Source organism: Malaclemys terrapin, unplaced genomic scaffold, assembly GCF_027887155.1.
Source record: "Malaclemys terrapin pileata isolate rMalTer1 unplaced genomic scaffold, rMalTer1.hap1 H_1, whole genome shotgun sequence".
Lineage (NCBI taxonomy): Eukaryota > Metazoa > Chordata > Testudines > Emydidae > Malaclemys > Malaclemys terrapin.
In genome coordinates, this window is record NW_026530195.1 from 891,453 (window position 1) to 903,784 (window position 12,332).

Here is a 12,332-nt window from a genome sequence, read left to right on the forward strand (position 1 = left end):
CAACTAATAACCTGTCCATGTCACACGCTGGCTGAGAGTCCCGACTGGCTGCGGAGTTGGGGTGCAGGGCTCTCTGGCTTCCCCAGGAGCCCCGCCCGGGTGGACTCACTGTGGGAAGCGCACCGTGTGGAAGGGGAGGTTGAATGCTCTGAGGTCAAACCCAGGAAGCCGAAGCCGTATAGGCTTCTTGCCTTGGCGACTCCTGACTGGCTTCATTCGAAGCAGTTCCAGAGCATTGGCCCTGTGACTCTGTACACAGTTGCCAGGGGGATGCAGTTGCCAAGGGCAGATGCCAGGGGTGGTTACCAGGGAGATTTATTTCAGAGTAGCAGCCGTGTTAGTCTGTATCCGCAAAAAGAACAGGAGTACTTGTGGCACCTTAGAGACTAACAAATTTATTAGAGCATAAGCTTTCGTGGACTACAGCCCACTTCTTCGGCTGTAGTCCACGAAAGCTTATGCTCTAATAAATTTGTTAGTCTCTAAGGTGCCACAAGTACTCCTGTTCTTTTTTCAGGGAGATTTAGTTGCCCAAAGTGGTTGCTGGGGTTGGTAGCTAGGGAGAGGCAGTTGCCAGGTGTGGTTGCAGAGAGGAATGGTGGTTGCGAGGGAGAGGCAGTTGCCAGGGGGGTAGCTAGGGTCAGGCGGTTGCCAGGGCTGGTTGCCAGGGAGAGGCTGTTGCTGGGGTAGTTGCCAGGGAGAGGCCATTGTCAGGGCTGGTTGCCGGGGGGGTGCGGTTGTCGGGGTGGTAGCTAGGGCAAGGCGGTTGCTGGGGTGGTTGCCAGGCAGAGGCCGTTGCCAGGGCTGGTTGCCGGGGGGATGCGGTTACCGGGGGGAGGGGGGGGTTTGCCAGGGAGAGGCCGTTGCCAGGGCTGGTTGCCGGGGGGATGCGGTTACCAGGGGGGTTGCCAGGGAGAGGCCGTTGCCGGGGCTGGTTGCCGGGGGGATGCGGTTACCAGGGGGGTTGCCAGGGAGAGGCCGTTGCCGGGGCTGGTTGCCGGGGGGATGCGGTTGCCGGGGCGGGGGTTGCCAGGCTCTCCTAAGCTCGGGCTGGCGGCCCCGCAGACAGACCCCGCCCCGCCCCTTCGGGCCTCTCCGCTGCCTCCCGAGACCCCTCGGCCCGGCTCGGGCTTTCGGCTCCCTCCGGAGCCGCTCGGCTCTTTCCGGGACCGCCCGGGTGCCCCGCCCCCAGCTGGCCCCGAACGCGGAAGTGCGGAGCCTGCGCTGGGGGAGCCGCGAGCGGAGCATGGAGGGTGCGAGGCCGGGGGGGCCAGTGACCCTCGGGGGGGCTCAGGGTGCGGGGGGGGTGACCTAGGGGTGGGGCTCAGGGTGTGTGGGGGTGACCCCTGGGGGAGGGGCTCAGGGTGTGTGGGGGGGGGAGGGGCTCAGGGTGTGTGTGGGGGGTGACCCCTGGGGGAGGGGGTGACCCCTGGGGGAGGGGCTCAGGGTGTGTGTGTGGGGGGTGACCCCTGGGGGAGGGGCTCAGGGTGTGTGGGGGGGTGACCCCTGGGGGTGGGGCTCAGGGTGTGTGTGGGGGGCAGGGGGATCCCTGGGGGAGGGGCTCAGGGTGTGTGTGTGGGGGGTGACCCCTGGGGGAGGGGCTCAGGGTGTGTGGGGGGGGTGACCCCTGGGGGAGGGGCTCAGGGTGTGTGTGTGGGGGGTGACCCCTGGGGGAGGGGCTCAGGGTGTGTGTGGGGAGGGGGATCCCTGGGGGAGGGGCTCAGGGTGTGTGTGGGGAGGGGGATCCCTGGGGGAGGGGCTCAGGGTGTGTGTGGGGGGGGTGACCCCTGGGGATGGGGCTCAGGGTGTGTGTGTGGGGGGTGACCCCTGGGGGAGGGGCTCAGGGTGTGTGTGGGGGGGGTGACCCCTGGGGGTGGGGCTCAGGGTGTGTGTGGGGGAGGGTGACCTCGGGGGTGGGGTTCTGGTGTCCCGGGGGAGGGGGTGACACCCGGCAGGTTGGGTCTGTGACCCCCCATCTCTGCCCCCAGAGCCGTGTGGGGCGGACGGGCTGGCTGGGGAGGCCGCAGCCCCCCAGGAGCCCGGCGTGTCGGTGGAGGCAGTGGGCGCGGAGCCGCAGCCGGACCCCGGGGGGACGATCCAGGCGCTGCGGGGGGAGCTGGCGGCCGCGCTGGCTGAGGTGGAGACGCTGCGAGCCGTGGCCACCGTGAGCGAGGGCACCAAGCAGGAGGCCGTGGCCGCCGTGCGGCGCCAGTGCCAGGAGGAGGTGGCCTCGCTGCAGGCCATCCTCAAAGGTGAGACCCCCCGGCAGCTCTCCCGTGCTACCCTGCTTCCCCCTGTACTTCCCCATAGCCCCCATACATCCCCTGCTGCCCCTGTACTTCCCCATAGCCCCTGTACACCCCCGCTGCCCCACGTACTTCCCCATAGCCCCCGTACACCCCTCCCGCTGCCCCCATACACCCCCCCGCTGCCCCCTGTACTTCCCCATAGCCCCCGTACACCCCCCCGCTGCCCCCTGTACTTCCCCATAGCCCCCGTACACCCCCCCGCTGCCCCCTGTACTTCCCCATAGCCCCCGTACACCCCCCCGCTGCCCCCTGTACTTCCCCATAGCCCCCGTACACCCCCCCGCTGCCCCCTGTACTTCCCCATAGCCCCCGTACACCCCCCTGCTGCCCCCTGTACTTCCCCATAGCCCCCGTACACCCCCCCGCTGCCCCCATACACCCCCCCGCTGCCCCCTGTACTTCCCCATAGCCCCCATACATCCCCTGCTGCCCCTGTACTTCCCCATAGCCCCCGTACACCCCCCCCGCTGCCCCCTGTACTTCCCCATAGCCCCCGTACACCCCCCCCGCTGCCCCCTGTACTTCCCCATAGCCCCCATACACCCCCTGCTGCCCCCTGTACTTCTCCATATCCCCCATACACCCCCTGCTGCCCCCTGTACTTCCCCATAGCCCCTGTACACCCCCCCCCGCTGCCCCCATACACCCCCGCTGCCTCTGTACTTCCCCATAGCCCCCGTACACCCCCGCTGCCCCACGTACTTCCCCATAGCCCCCGTACACCCCCGCTGCCCCTGTACTTCCCCATAGCCCCCGTACACCCCCGCTGCCCCTGTACTTCCCCATAGCCCCCGTACACCCCCGCTGCCCCTGTACTTCCCCATAGCCCCCGTACACCCCCGCTGCCCCTGTACTTCCCCATAGCCCCCGTACACCCCCTGCTGCCCCTGTACTTCCCCATAGCCCCCATACACCCCCTGCTGCCCCCTGTACTTCTCCATAGCCCCCGTACACCCCCCGCTGCCCCCATACACCCCCTGCTGCCCCACGTACTTCCCCATAGCCCCTGTACACCCCCCCGCTGCCCCCATACACCCCCGCTGCCCCTGTACTTCCCCATAGCCCCCGTACACCCCCGCTGCCCCTGTACTTCCCCATAGCCCCCGTACACCCCCTGCTGCCCCCTGTACTTCTCCATAGCCCCCGTACACCCCCCGCTGCCCCCATACACCCCCTGCTGCCCCACGTACTTCCCCATACACCCCCCCACTGCCCCATGTATTTCCCCATATCCCCCTGTATGCCCCCCCACTGCCCCTGTACTTCCCCGCTGCCCCCGTACACATCCCCGCCATGCCTACTGCCACTCCCCGCACACCTTCGTATTCCTACTGCTGTCTTCACGTGCCCCCCGCTTCCATACATGTACCATGGCCCCCAGCCACCTGGTACTACCCCATACACACCCCCATACACTGGCCATGGCCCCATACACAGCCCTGTACGCCCGCCACAGCCCCATACGCACCCTGATATGCCCACCACAGCTCCCAGCCTTCTGCCATGACCCCATACACACCCCCATACACCTTCCATGGCTCCCAGCCACCTGGTACTGCCCCATATGCACACTCGTACACCCGCCACGGCTCCCGGCCAGCCACCATGGCCCCATATGCACCCTCGTACACCTGCCACCGTCCCATCCACACCCCTATATGCCTACCGCCATTCCACACGCCCTCCTTACTCCTACCGCCGTCCCCAATCTGCCCACACGCTCATCCCCCCCACCTCCGCCCCCCATCTGCCACCAGCCCAATACAGATCCCCATGCCCAGCCCCCCACCTGCCACCAGCCCGATACAGACCTCCCCACCCAGCCCCCCATGCCCAGCCCCCCCCTCCCACCTGCCACCAGTGCGATACAGCCCCCTTACATCCCAGGACACCGCCCCACACCTCCTCCTGTGTGCCCCACTTCCCTGGTGCCCATCAGTGGGGATGTATGTCGGATGAGCTGGACGTGAGCTGCCAGTGTCCGGAGAAGCCAGACACCCCCCGGCACTCCCGCTGTCTGTGGGTGTCTGTGCTGCCCCAGCCTGGGAATGGGCCTCTGCTCCCAGAGGTCCGGGGCGTTTGCCGGGTGGGACCCGGTGCTCCCTGTCCCCCTCACGGTGCCCTCCACTGCTTCCCCAGAAACCATCAGCAGCTATGAGGCGCGCCTGGAGGCCCTGCAGCAGGAGCAGCATGGTGGGGGTTCATGGGGGGGCCGGGAGCTGAGCCGCCTGCAGCAGCAGCGGACGCAGGGAAACCCCCTGGACTCGCTGGAGCGGCAGATGGAGAAGGTGAGGCAGGGGGAGGATGAGCCCCTGGGGGTGGGGGGAGGGGCCCTTGAGGGGTGTTGGAGACCTCAGGGTGATCCTCGGGCCCAGGAGAACTCTGAGGGGGTGCTAAGGGTGAGGGGTGGGTGGGTCCCTGGCTCAGGAGAACTCTGAGTGGCTGTGGGAGAAGGGTGGGGGATGCTGGGTACGGGGGGCTGGAGAAGGTAGATATGGGGAGTTGGGGGGCTGTGGGGTCCTGACTCTTGCCAGCCCTGCTTCCCAGACCAAGCAAGACTCTGAGCGGGTGCAGGGTCGGGGGCGGGACATGCCTTCGTGTGGGTTCAGGAGTAGGGGCTGGAGGCTGAGGGGGTTGGGGCTGTGGGTGGAGGTCTGTGGGGTCCCTGGCACATGTGGTCTCTGCCCAAGATCTTTTTTGTGAGTGGTAATTCGCTGTTATCACTCAGGAAAGAGATCTTGGCGTCATTGTGGATAGTTCCCTGAAAACATCCACTCAATGTGCAGCGGCCGTCAAAAAAGTGAACAGAATGCTGGGCATCATTAGGAAAAGGTTAGATAATAAGACAGAAAATATATTACCTCTCTATAAATCCATGGTACACCCACATCTTGAATCCTGCGTGCAGATGTGGTCGCCCCATCTCAAAACAGATCTATTAGAAATGAAAAAAGCACAGAGGAGGGCAACGAAAGTGATTAGGGGATGGGACAGCTTCTGTATGAGGTGAGATTCCAAAGACTGGGACTGTTCAGCTTGCAAGAGACGACTGAGGGGGCATATAACACAAGGACCAGGGGTCACCAAAGGACATTAACCGGCAGCAGGTTCAGATCAAACAAAAGGAAGTATTTCTTCACACAACGCAGTCAGCCTGTGAAACTCCTTGCCAGGGGACGTCATGAAGCCCAAAAATATAACTGAGTTCAAAAAAGGATGATAGCAGGACCTCAGAGTTATGAAGTCCTTGGGAATGGAGGTTGGTTGTCACTCTGAACCAAATGTTACGGTTGTTCTTTCAAAAGTTTACATCCGAACCGTGACTTAACCCAGCTTTGCAGCTTTACAGTGCAGAAGAAAAATGCTGCTTTAACCAGCTTAATTTAAATGAAACAAAGACAGAAAGTTTCCTTACCGGGTCAGATCTTTGTTCAAACTTTCCCTGTATGTTTAGTAGTGTACGTTTAACACAGCGCTGTACTGGATTTGCTTGGTTTGGTCTCTGCTGCCTGATTGTGTACTTCCGGTTCCAAAGGAGGTGGTTAGTTCGTAACTCTGCGGTTCTGCTGTAACTGAGTTCCTGGAGGGTAGGTCCATTGATGGCTATTAGCTAGGATGGGCAGAGATGCAACCCCATGTTCTGGGTGTTCCTAAACCTCTGACTGCCAGTAGCTGGGACTGAACAACAGGGGATGGACACTCGATAATTGCCCTGTTCTGTTCATTCCCTCTGGGGCACCGGGCATTGGCCACCGTCAGAAGACAGGATACTGGGCTAAATGGACCTTTGGTCTGTCTCAGTCTGGCCATTCCCATGTTCTTATGCCTCAGGACTCAGAGTGCCTGTGGGTGAAGGGCGGGGGGTGCAGAGGGGGTACTGGGGCTCAGGGGTTGTGGTGCAAGGGCAGGGGGTGCTGGGGGTCCCTGGCTCAGCCTGTCCCCACCCAGGCGCAGGAGGACTCCGAGCGGCTGTGGCGTGGGGGTTGCTGGGCATTGGGGGGAGCAGAGGGGGTGTTGGGGGCAGGGGGTGCTGGGGGTCCCTGGCTCAGCCTGTCCCCGCCCAGGCGCAGGAGGACTCCGAGCGGCTGCGCAGCATCGTGCTGCCCATGGAGGAGGAGATCGCCCAGCTCAAGAGCAAACTCTCCCGGGCTGAGGGGATGATCCAGGGATTGCGGGGGCCTGAGGTGAGACCCGGAGGGGGGAACCGTGGGGGGGGGAGCAGGGTGGTGGAGAGCCGAGCCATGCAGGAGGGGGGCTGGGGGGAGGGAAGGGGTGCCCGATGTGGGTGGACTGGGGTGGTTCTGACTGCGTGGTGGGGCTCACTCTGCCCTGTGACTCCTTCCTCCCCAGGGCTCGCTCTGTGGCTCGTCGGAGTCCCTGCTGTGTGACGCAGAGGCTCCCAGCCGGGTGCCCCCTGCCCACCCTGGGGGAGAGGGGGATGAAGGCTCCGGACTGGAGGGCGAGGAGGAACCGGGAGGGGGCCTGGCCTTCGCCCGCGGCTGCGACAGCGTCTCCATCATCTCCATCGCCAGCTCCAGCGCTGGCTCCCCCCGGCCCCGGCGCCGGCCCAGCCCGGAGCACGAGGACACGGCCTCCCTGCTGTCCACCGGCACCCTGGTGCCCGAGAGCATCTACCTGCCGCCCCCCGGCTTCCAGCTGGTGCCTGATGGGGAGTGGACGCAACTGCAGCAGGAGGTGAGACCAGAGGGGGGAGCTGCAGGCAGGGTGGGGGGCCGGGAGGTGGGAGGGGCTGGGAGGTGACAGACATGGGGGGAGCAGGGGTTGTGGGGCACGGAGATCCTGGGGGACATGGGAGGATGCTGTGCAGGGTTGCTGGAGCTGGGGTGGGGGGATCTGGCTGGGACAGAGTGACCTGTGACCTCGGCCCCCCCAGGCCAGGCGGTACCAGGAGTCCCTGCAGCAGCTGAGCGAGCAGCTGGAGGCAGCGACGCAGGAGAAGCTGGGACTGCAGGAGGCGCTGAGACGGAGCAGTGAGGACTGTGCCAAGCAGGTATCATGGGCAGCTCCCCCTCCCCCAACTCTGCCGGTGCCCCGCCACCCCCTGCTAGCCCAGACCTGGGCAGCCCTGCCCCCAGCTCTGCCAGTGCCCTGCCACCCCCTGCTAGCCCAGCCCTGGGCTCCCCCCCTCTGCCCCCAGCTCTGCCGGTGCCCCGCAGCCCCCTGCTAGCCCAGTCCTGGGCCGCCCTGCTACCATCTCTGCCGGTGCCCCCTCACTCCTGACCCGCAGCCCCCTGCTAGCCCAGCCCTGGGCTCCCCCCCTCCACCCCCAGCTCTGCCGGTGCCCCTCACTTCCGACCCGCCACCCCCTGCTAGCCCAGCCCTGCCCCCTCCCAGCTATGCCGGTGCCCCTCACTCCCGACCCGCAGCCCCCTGCCAGCCCAGCCAGCTCTGCCGGTGCCCCTGACTCCCAACCCGCAGCCCCTGCTAGCCCAGCCCTGCCCCCCCCCAGCTCTGCCGGTGCCCCCAGTGCTAACGTGCAGCCCCTCTCCCTGTGGCCAGGCTGATTCGTGCTGACGGCTGAGTCTCTCCCAGGTGCTGGTGCTGCTGGATCAGATCCAGAACTCGGAGCAGCTGCTGCAGAACCTGCAGGCGACCGTGTCCCAGACCCAGCACCGGACCCAGGAGCAGATAGTGAGCGAGGGGCAGAGCAGGGGGGTGCCCGGTAGGGTGGGGGAGACACAGTGCAGAGAGTGGGTGTGGGAATGGAGGGTGATGGCTGGGATCCATGGTGGGGGTCACTGGTGAGGGTCGTGGGGGGGGATCCAATCCTTCTGCTCACCCCACCCCCTCCCCCAGGCCGACCTGGCGTCATCTCACAAGCGACTCAGCTACGAGGTGCAGCGGCTGAGCGAGGAGAACGAGGGGCTGCGAGGCTCCCGGCCGCCCCCGACCCCTCCTGAAGAGCCGCTACTGCCGAGCTCCGTGCAGGTACCGCAGGGGCTGAGACCAGATGCACGGGGGGTGGGGGGGCCTCTAGGTCATCTCCCTGACCCTCCCCGGGGAGGTGTGTGGGGTGGGGAAGGGGGCGCACTCCCATGGACCTGTAGGCGCTGGTGGTGGGATGGGGATATCAAGGTGTGGGTCTCACCCCCCCCCCACCCTGGAACTGTGGGTGGGGGGTGGGATATTGAGGTATAGGTCTCACCCACTCCTGCCCCCCCCCCTCGAGCTGTAGTTGCAGGAGTGGGGGATAACGAGGTGTGGGTCTCACACACACACACCACCCAGGAGCTGTAGATGCTGGCGCTGGGGGTACTGGGGTATGGGTCTCCCCCATCGCCCCCAGGAGCAGCAGGTCCTGGCTTTGGGTATAGCTCTCTCCCACCATTGCCCCCCAGGAGCTGCAGGCCCTGGTGCGCCGGCTGCAGGAAGAGGCCGGGACCCTGCGCCGAGCCAGCGAGCACCGTAACGAGCGGCTGCGCATTGAGATCGTCACGCTGCGTGAGCAGCTGGATGAGGAGGAGGCTGCCCGGGCCCGGCTGCAGGGGGTTCTGGAGGCCCAGCTGGGGGCCCAGCGCGAGGAGAGCCGTAAGGGGGTGGCTGGGGTCGTGGAGACTGGGGGGGGGGGGAAAGGGGCTGGTGGGGGGCTGGGAATGTCATGGCAAGTAAAGCACCCCCTCTCACTGTAACATCGTCTCTCTTCCCCCCCCCCCGGCTGTGGCTCCATCGCTCCTGCCCGCAGAGCTCATGGAGGGTAAGTGGGGACTAGGGGAGCGGGGTTGGTGTGTCTGTCGCTCACCCCCGCCCCTCACGGTGACTCACCCCCTGCCCTGTCTGTCTCTCCCCAGCCTCCCTGTGCAGCGTCCGGTCGGAGATGGAGCGGCTACAGCAGCAGCTGGGGCAGGTGAGGGGGCTGGTTTTATGGGGAAGCAGGGGGGTCCTCGGGAATGGGGAGGGGCCTGTTCTGTGCCCCCCAGGGAGTGTGTCTGGTGGGGAGGTCTATGCTGAACTCTTCCCACAGGCAGGACATGCCCCGGGGGGGCAGAGGGGACGGAGGGGTCATACTGGTTTTCCCTTCTCCCCTGAAGGCAGAGCAGCGGGCGCAGGCGCTGGAGCAGGACATGCAGCGGCTCCAGGGGGACCTGACCCAGCGTGACCAGCAGGGCCAGGCCTGGGAACAGGAGAAGGTGAGTGAGCCAAGCCAGCCCCTCCCCTGCACAGCACCACCCCCCTGCCCCAGGGCGGGCTCCCCACTCAGACGCCCCCGGTGCCCCGCACGGATCTCTGGGGACTCAGGGCAGTGGCTGTTAGGCAGTGCCGTTGGGGGTGCCCCTTGTCTGTCCTGGATTCCAGCTCCTCCGGGAGAGACTGGCTCCTTGGGGAGCGCCATAGCCACGTGTACCTGCCGGGACAATCTGGGCATCTCGCCTGGGAGCCAGCTTAGCCTCTGGCTCTGCGCCCACCCACGGAAAGCCCCAGCGCTGGCTCCTGCCTTTCCCCTCCCGGCCAAGCCTGGGACCTTCCCGTTCAGTTCTCGATGAGCACATGGCCCCTGCCCTGCCTTCCAGCCCCCTGCTCCGCAGCGCTTCCCCAGGCCGGGGGCTCGCTGGGCTGGCACGGTCCAGCCTCCTGTGACTGCCCCGACCCGATAGGCCAGGAACCCCGCTTGTGTCTGGGTGGCTGCCGGTGTGAGATTGAAGGGGAGTCGAATGACACCTTAATCCCTCCACCAGTGCACCTGGGGGGGATGAATCCTTCCACCTGGACAAAGGGGGCGTGTAAACTGAGCCCCACCCTGGTTCAGAAAAGTATTACAATATTTCCCACATGCCTCCTTCCACCCTACACCTTCCCTGAGTGCTCTGCAACCACCCCACCCTGGTGAGGCACGTAAGGCAGGGACCCTAACCATGGTCCCCAGCTGGGGCTGGTCCCAGGGCTCTCATGGTCTCTCTTCCCCAGGCTGGGCTGGAGGGGGCACAGGATTGGGGAGAGGGGGTGCAGAGGAGTTGGGGGAGGGGGCTGGTCCCAGGGATGTGACGGTCTCCCCCAGGCTGGGCTGGAGGGGTGGGAGTGCAGAGGAATGGGGAGATGTGGGGGGCCTGGTCTCTGGGCTGTGACACTCTCCTCCGGGGTGGGGGGTGCAGAGGAGTGGGGGACCGAGCCTGGTCTCTGGGCTGTGACAGTCTCTCCCCCAGGCCAGGCTGGAGGCAGCGCTGTCCGAGCAGCGGGGGAAGCTGCAGCGGTTGCAGGCGGAGCTGGACACCAGTGAGCAGGTGCAGAGAGACTTTGTCCGCCTCTCGCAGACTCTGCAGGTACCGGCTGGGGGGTGTCTTGGAGCAGGTGCCGTCTGTCATGGGGGAGCTGTGCCCTGTGGGGGGTGGAGTCTCCATGGCCCAGGATCTTGGGAGGCGTCTCTCTCACTCCCCTCTTGTCCCTCAGGTGCAGCTGGAGCGGATCCGCCAGGCCCCCTCGCTGGAGCAGGTGCGCAGCATTGTGGATGGGACGCGGCTGAAGGATGTAGCAGATCTCAAGGAGCCCTGAAAGGCTGGGACAGCAAGGGGCCTCCCCTTGGGGGGGCACAGATGCCACCCACCCTCCCCCTGTGCGGGCACAGACTCCAACCCCTTCCCCTCCCCACTAGGGGGGCCTTGGACACTGCCCATGCCCCGGGCCAGGCTCTGAGTGGCCATCCTCTACTAACCCCTCTCCCCAGGCACCTGTGGGGGATTGGGGCTGTCAGCCTGGAGAAATGGGTCCCAGCCCCTCTCTGCCCTCTCTCCCCCCAAGCTCAGGGATGGTGCCCCCCACCTGCACACTAACCAAAGATGCAGCTGCTGTCCACCCCCCCTTCCCCACTCACGCAAGAGCGAGGCCTATGGGGGAGGGAGTCATGGCATGGCCCTAGCTCTGGCTCCCACCACAGGAGGCAGCCTGTTACTGACAGTTACTAACACTGAGGAGGGATTTGGGCTCAAGCTGGGGGAGGCCAGCTCCAGCTCGGTGTCCATCCTTCGTTCTCCCTTCCCCCCACAATGGGGGGGAAGGGGCTGGGCCAAGCAGGGCCCGCCGGCTCCCCTGACACTAACACTCCACCAGCCTGTCTTTGTGTGGAGGGTCCACGGGGGCAGGGTTAATAAAGGTGACTTTGTGACCATACTCGTCTGAGCCACCTGCATCCATCTGTCTGCTTTAAGGTTAAACTGCTGCCGCTTTCTCCATGTCAGCTGCCCTGGGCAATGGGGGGCTTAAGTGGGACAATGGCGTGAGACTGACTGAGGCAGCGCAGGCGAAGATGTAGGGCCTGGAACCCCACGCCCCCCCCGCGCCTTTGCCAGCCTAACCTATTCTAAAAAATCACGAGTCCCACCCTGTAAAATGATGTTGGTTCTTTTTCTTTGTCTCAGCTTTTCTCCCCTGCTGCCACAGCTGGACCCAGGTGCTGGGTATTAAAGGAGAGCTGAGATCCTCCTGCAGCCAGGGCTTCGAGAAACACACTCGTGCCCTAAGCAGGGGCAGCTGGGGCTGTCCAGCGTTCGCATAGTGCCGCTCTGCTTCATGCTGTGTCTGGTTCCTACTGCCTGGGCAAGCCAGCCCCCCGAGCGTCCCAGCTCCCTGCCTGGGGAGCTCAGCCGGGGACAGCCCCAGCCTCAGTCTCGCTGGTTGTAGTGGCCCTGCTCCCCCCTAGGGGCTGGTGGGGAGGGGGCTGCACTAGGTGATTCCCCCCCACATACACACACACCCCCACACACCCCTATCCCATGCAGCCTGGCTGGGGGGTAGCTCCAATTCTGGACAAACTGGAGAAATGGTCAGAAGTCACTAGGATGAAATTCAATAAGGACAAATGCAAAGTTCTCCACTTAGGAAGGAACGATCAGTTGCACACACACAATGGGCAATGACGGCCTAGGAAGGAGTCCTGCGGAAAGGGATGTGGGGGTCACAAGCTAAATATGAATCGACAGCGTAACGCTGCTGCAAAAAAAAAAAAGGTGAACATCCGTGTGGGCTGTAGGAGCCGGAGCGTTGTCAGCCGGACACGAGCTGTAATTCTGCCGC

At 64.9% G+C, this 12,332-nt stretch overlaps 1 protein-coding gene across 1 annotated transcript; it reads left to right on the forward strand.

Annotated features, from left to right (window-relative positions):
• Window positions 1-1,186: 1,186 nt before the first annotated feature.
• On the forward strand, window positions 1,187-11,429 carry LOC128829641 (rab GTPase-binding effector protein 2-like). Its single transcript, XM_054015118.1, has 14 exons — window positions 1,187-1,253; window positions 1,989-2,252; window positions 4,449-4,597; window positions 6,374-6,493; window positions 6,660-7,004; window positions 7,204-7,320; window positions 7,863-7,961; window positions 8,127-8,258; window positions 8,669-8,858; window positions 9,013-9,024; window positions 9,119-9,174; window positions 9,359-9,457; window positions 10,469-10,585; window positions 10,713-11,429. Exons 1-14 carry the CDS (start codon window positions 1,247-1,249, stop codon window positions 10,812-10,814), a joined length of 1,809 nt encoding a protein of 602 aa, XP_053871093.1. The 5' UTR covers window positions 1,187-1,246; the 3' UTR covers window positions 10,815-11,429.
• Window positions 11,430-12,332: the final 903 nt, after the last annotated feature.

Excerpts from the sequence above, each read along its gene's own strand:
- LOC128829641 (XM_054015118.1), top strand. Across the intron at positions 7,005-7,203 it reads GGACGCAACTGCAGCAGGAG|GCCAGGCGGTACCAGGAGTC; the intron begins GTGAGACCAGAG and ends CGGCCCCCCCAG. Across the intron at positions 7,962-8,126 it reads ACCGGACCCAGGAGCAGATA|GCCGACCTGGCGTCATCTCA; the intron begins GTGAGCGAGGGG and ends CCCCTCCCCCAG.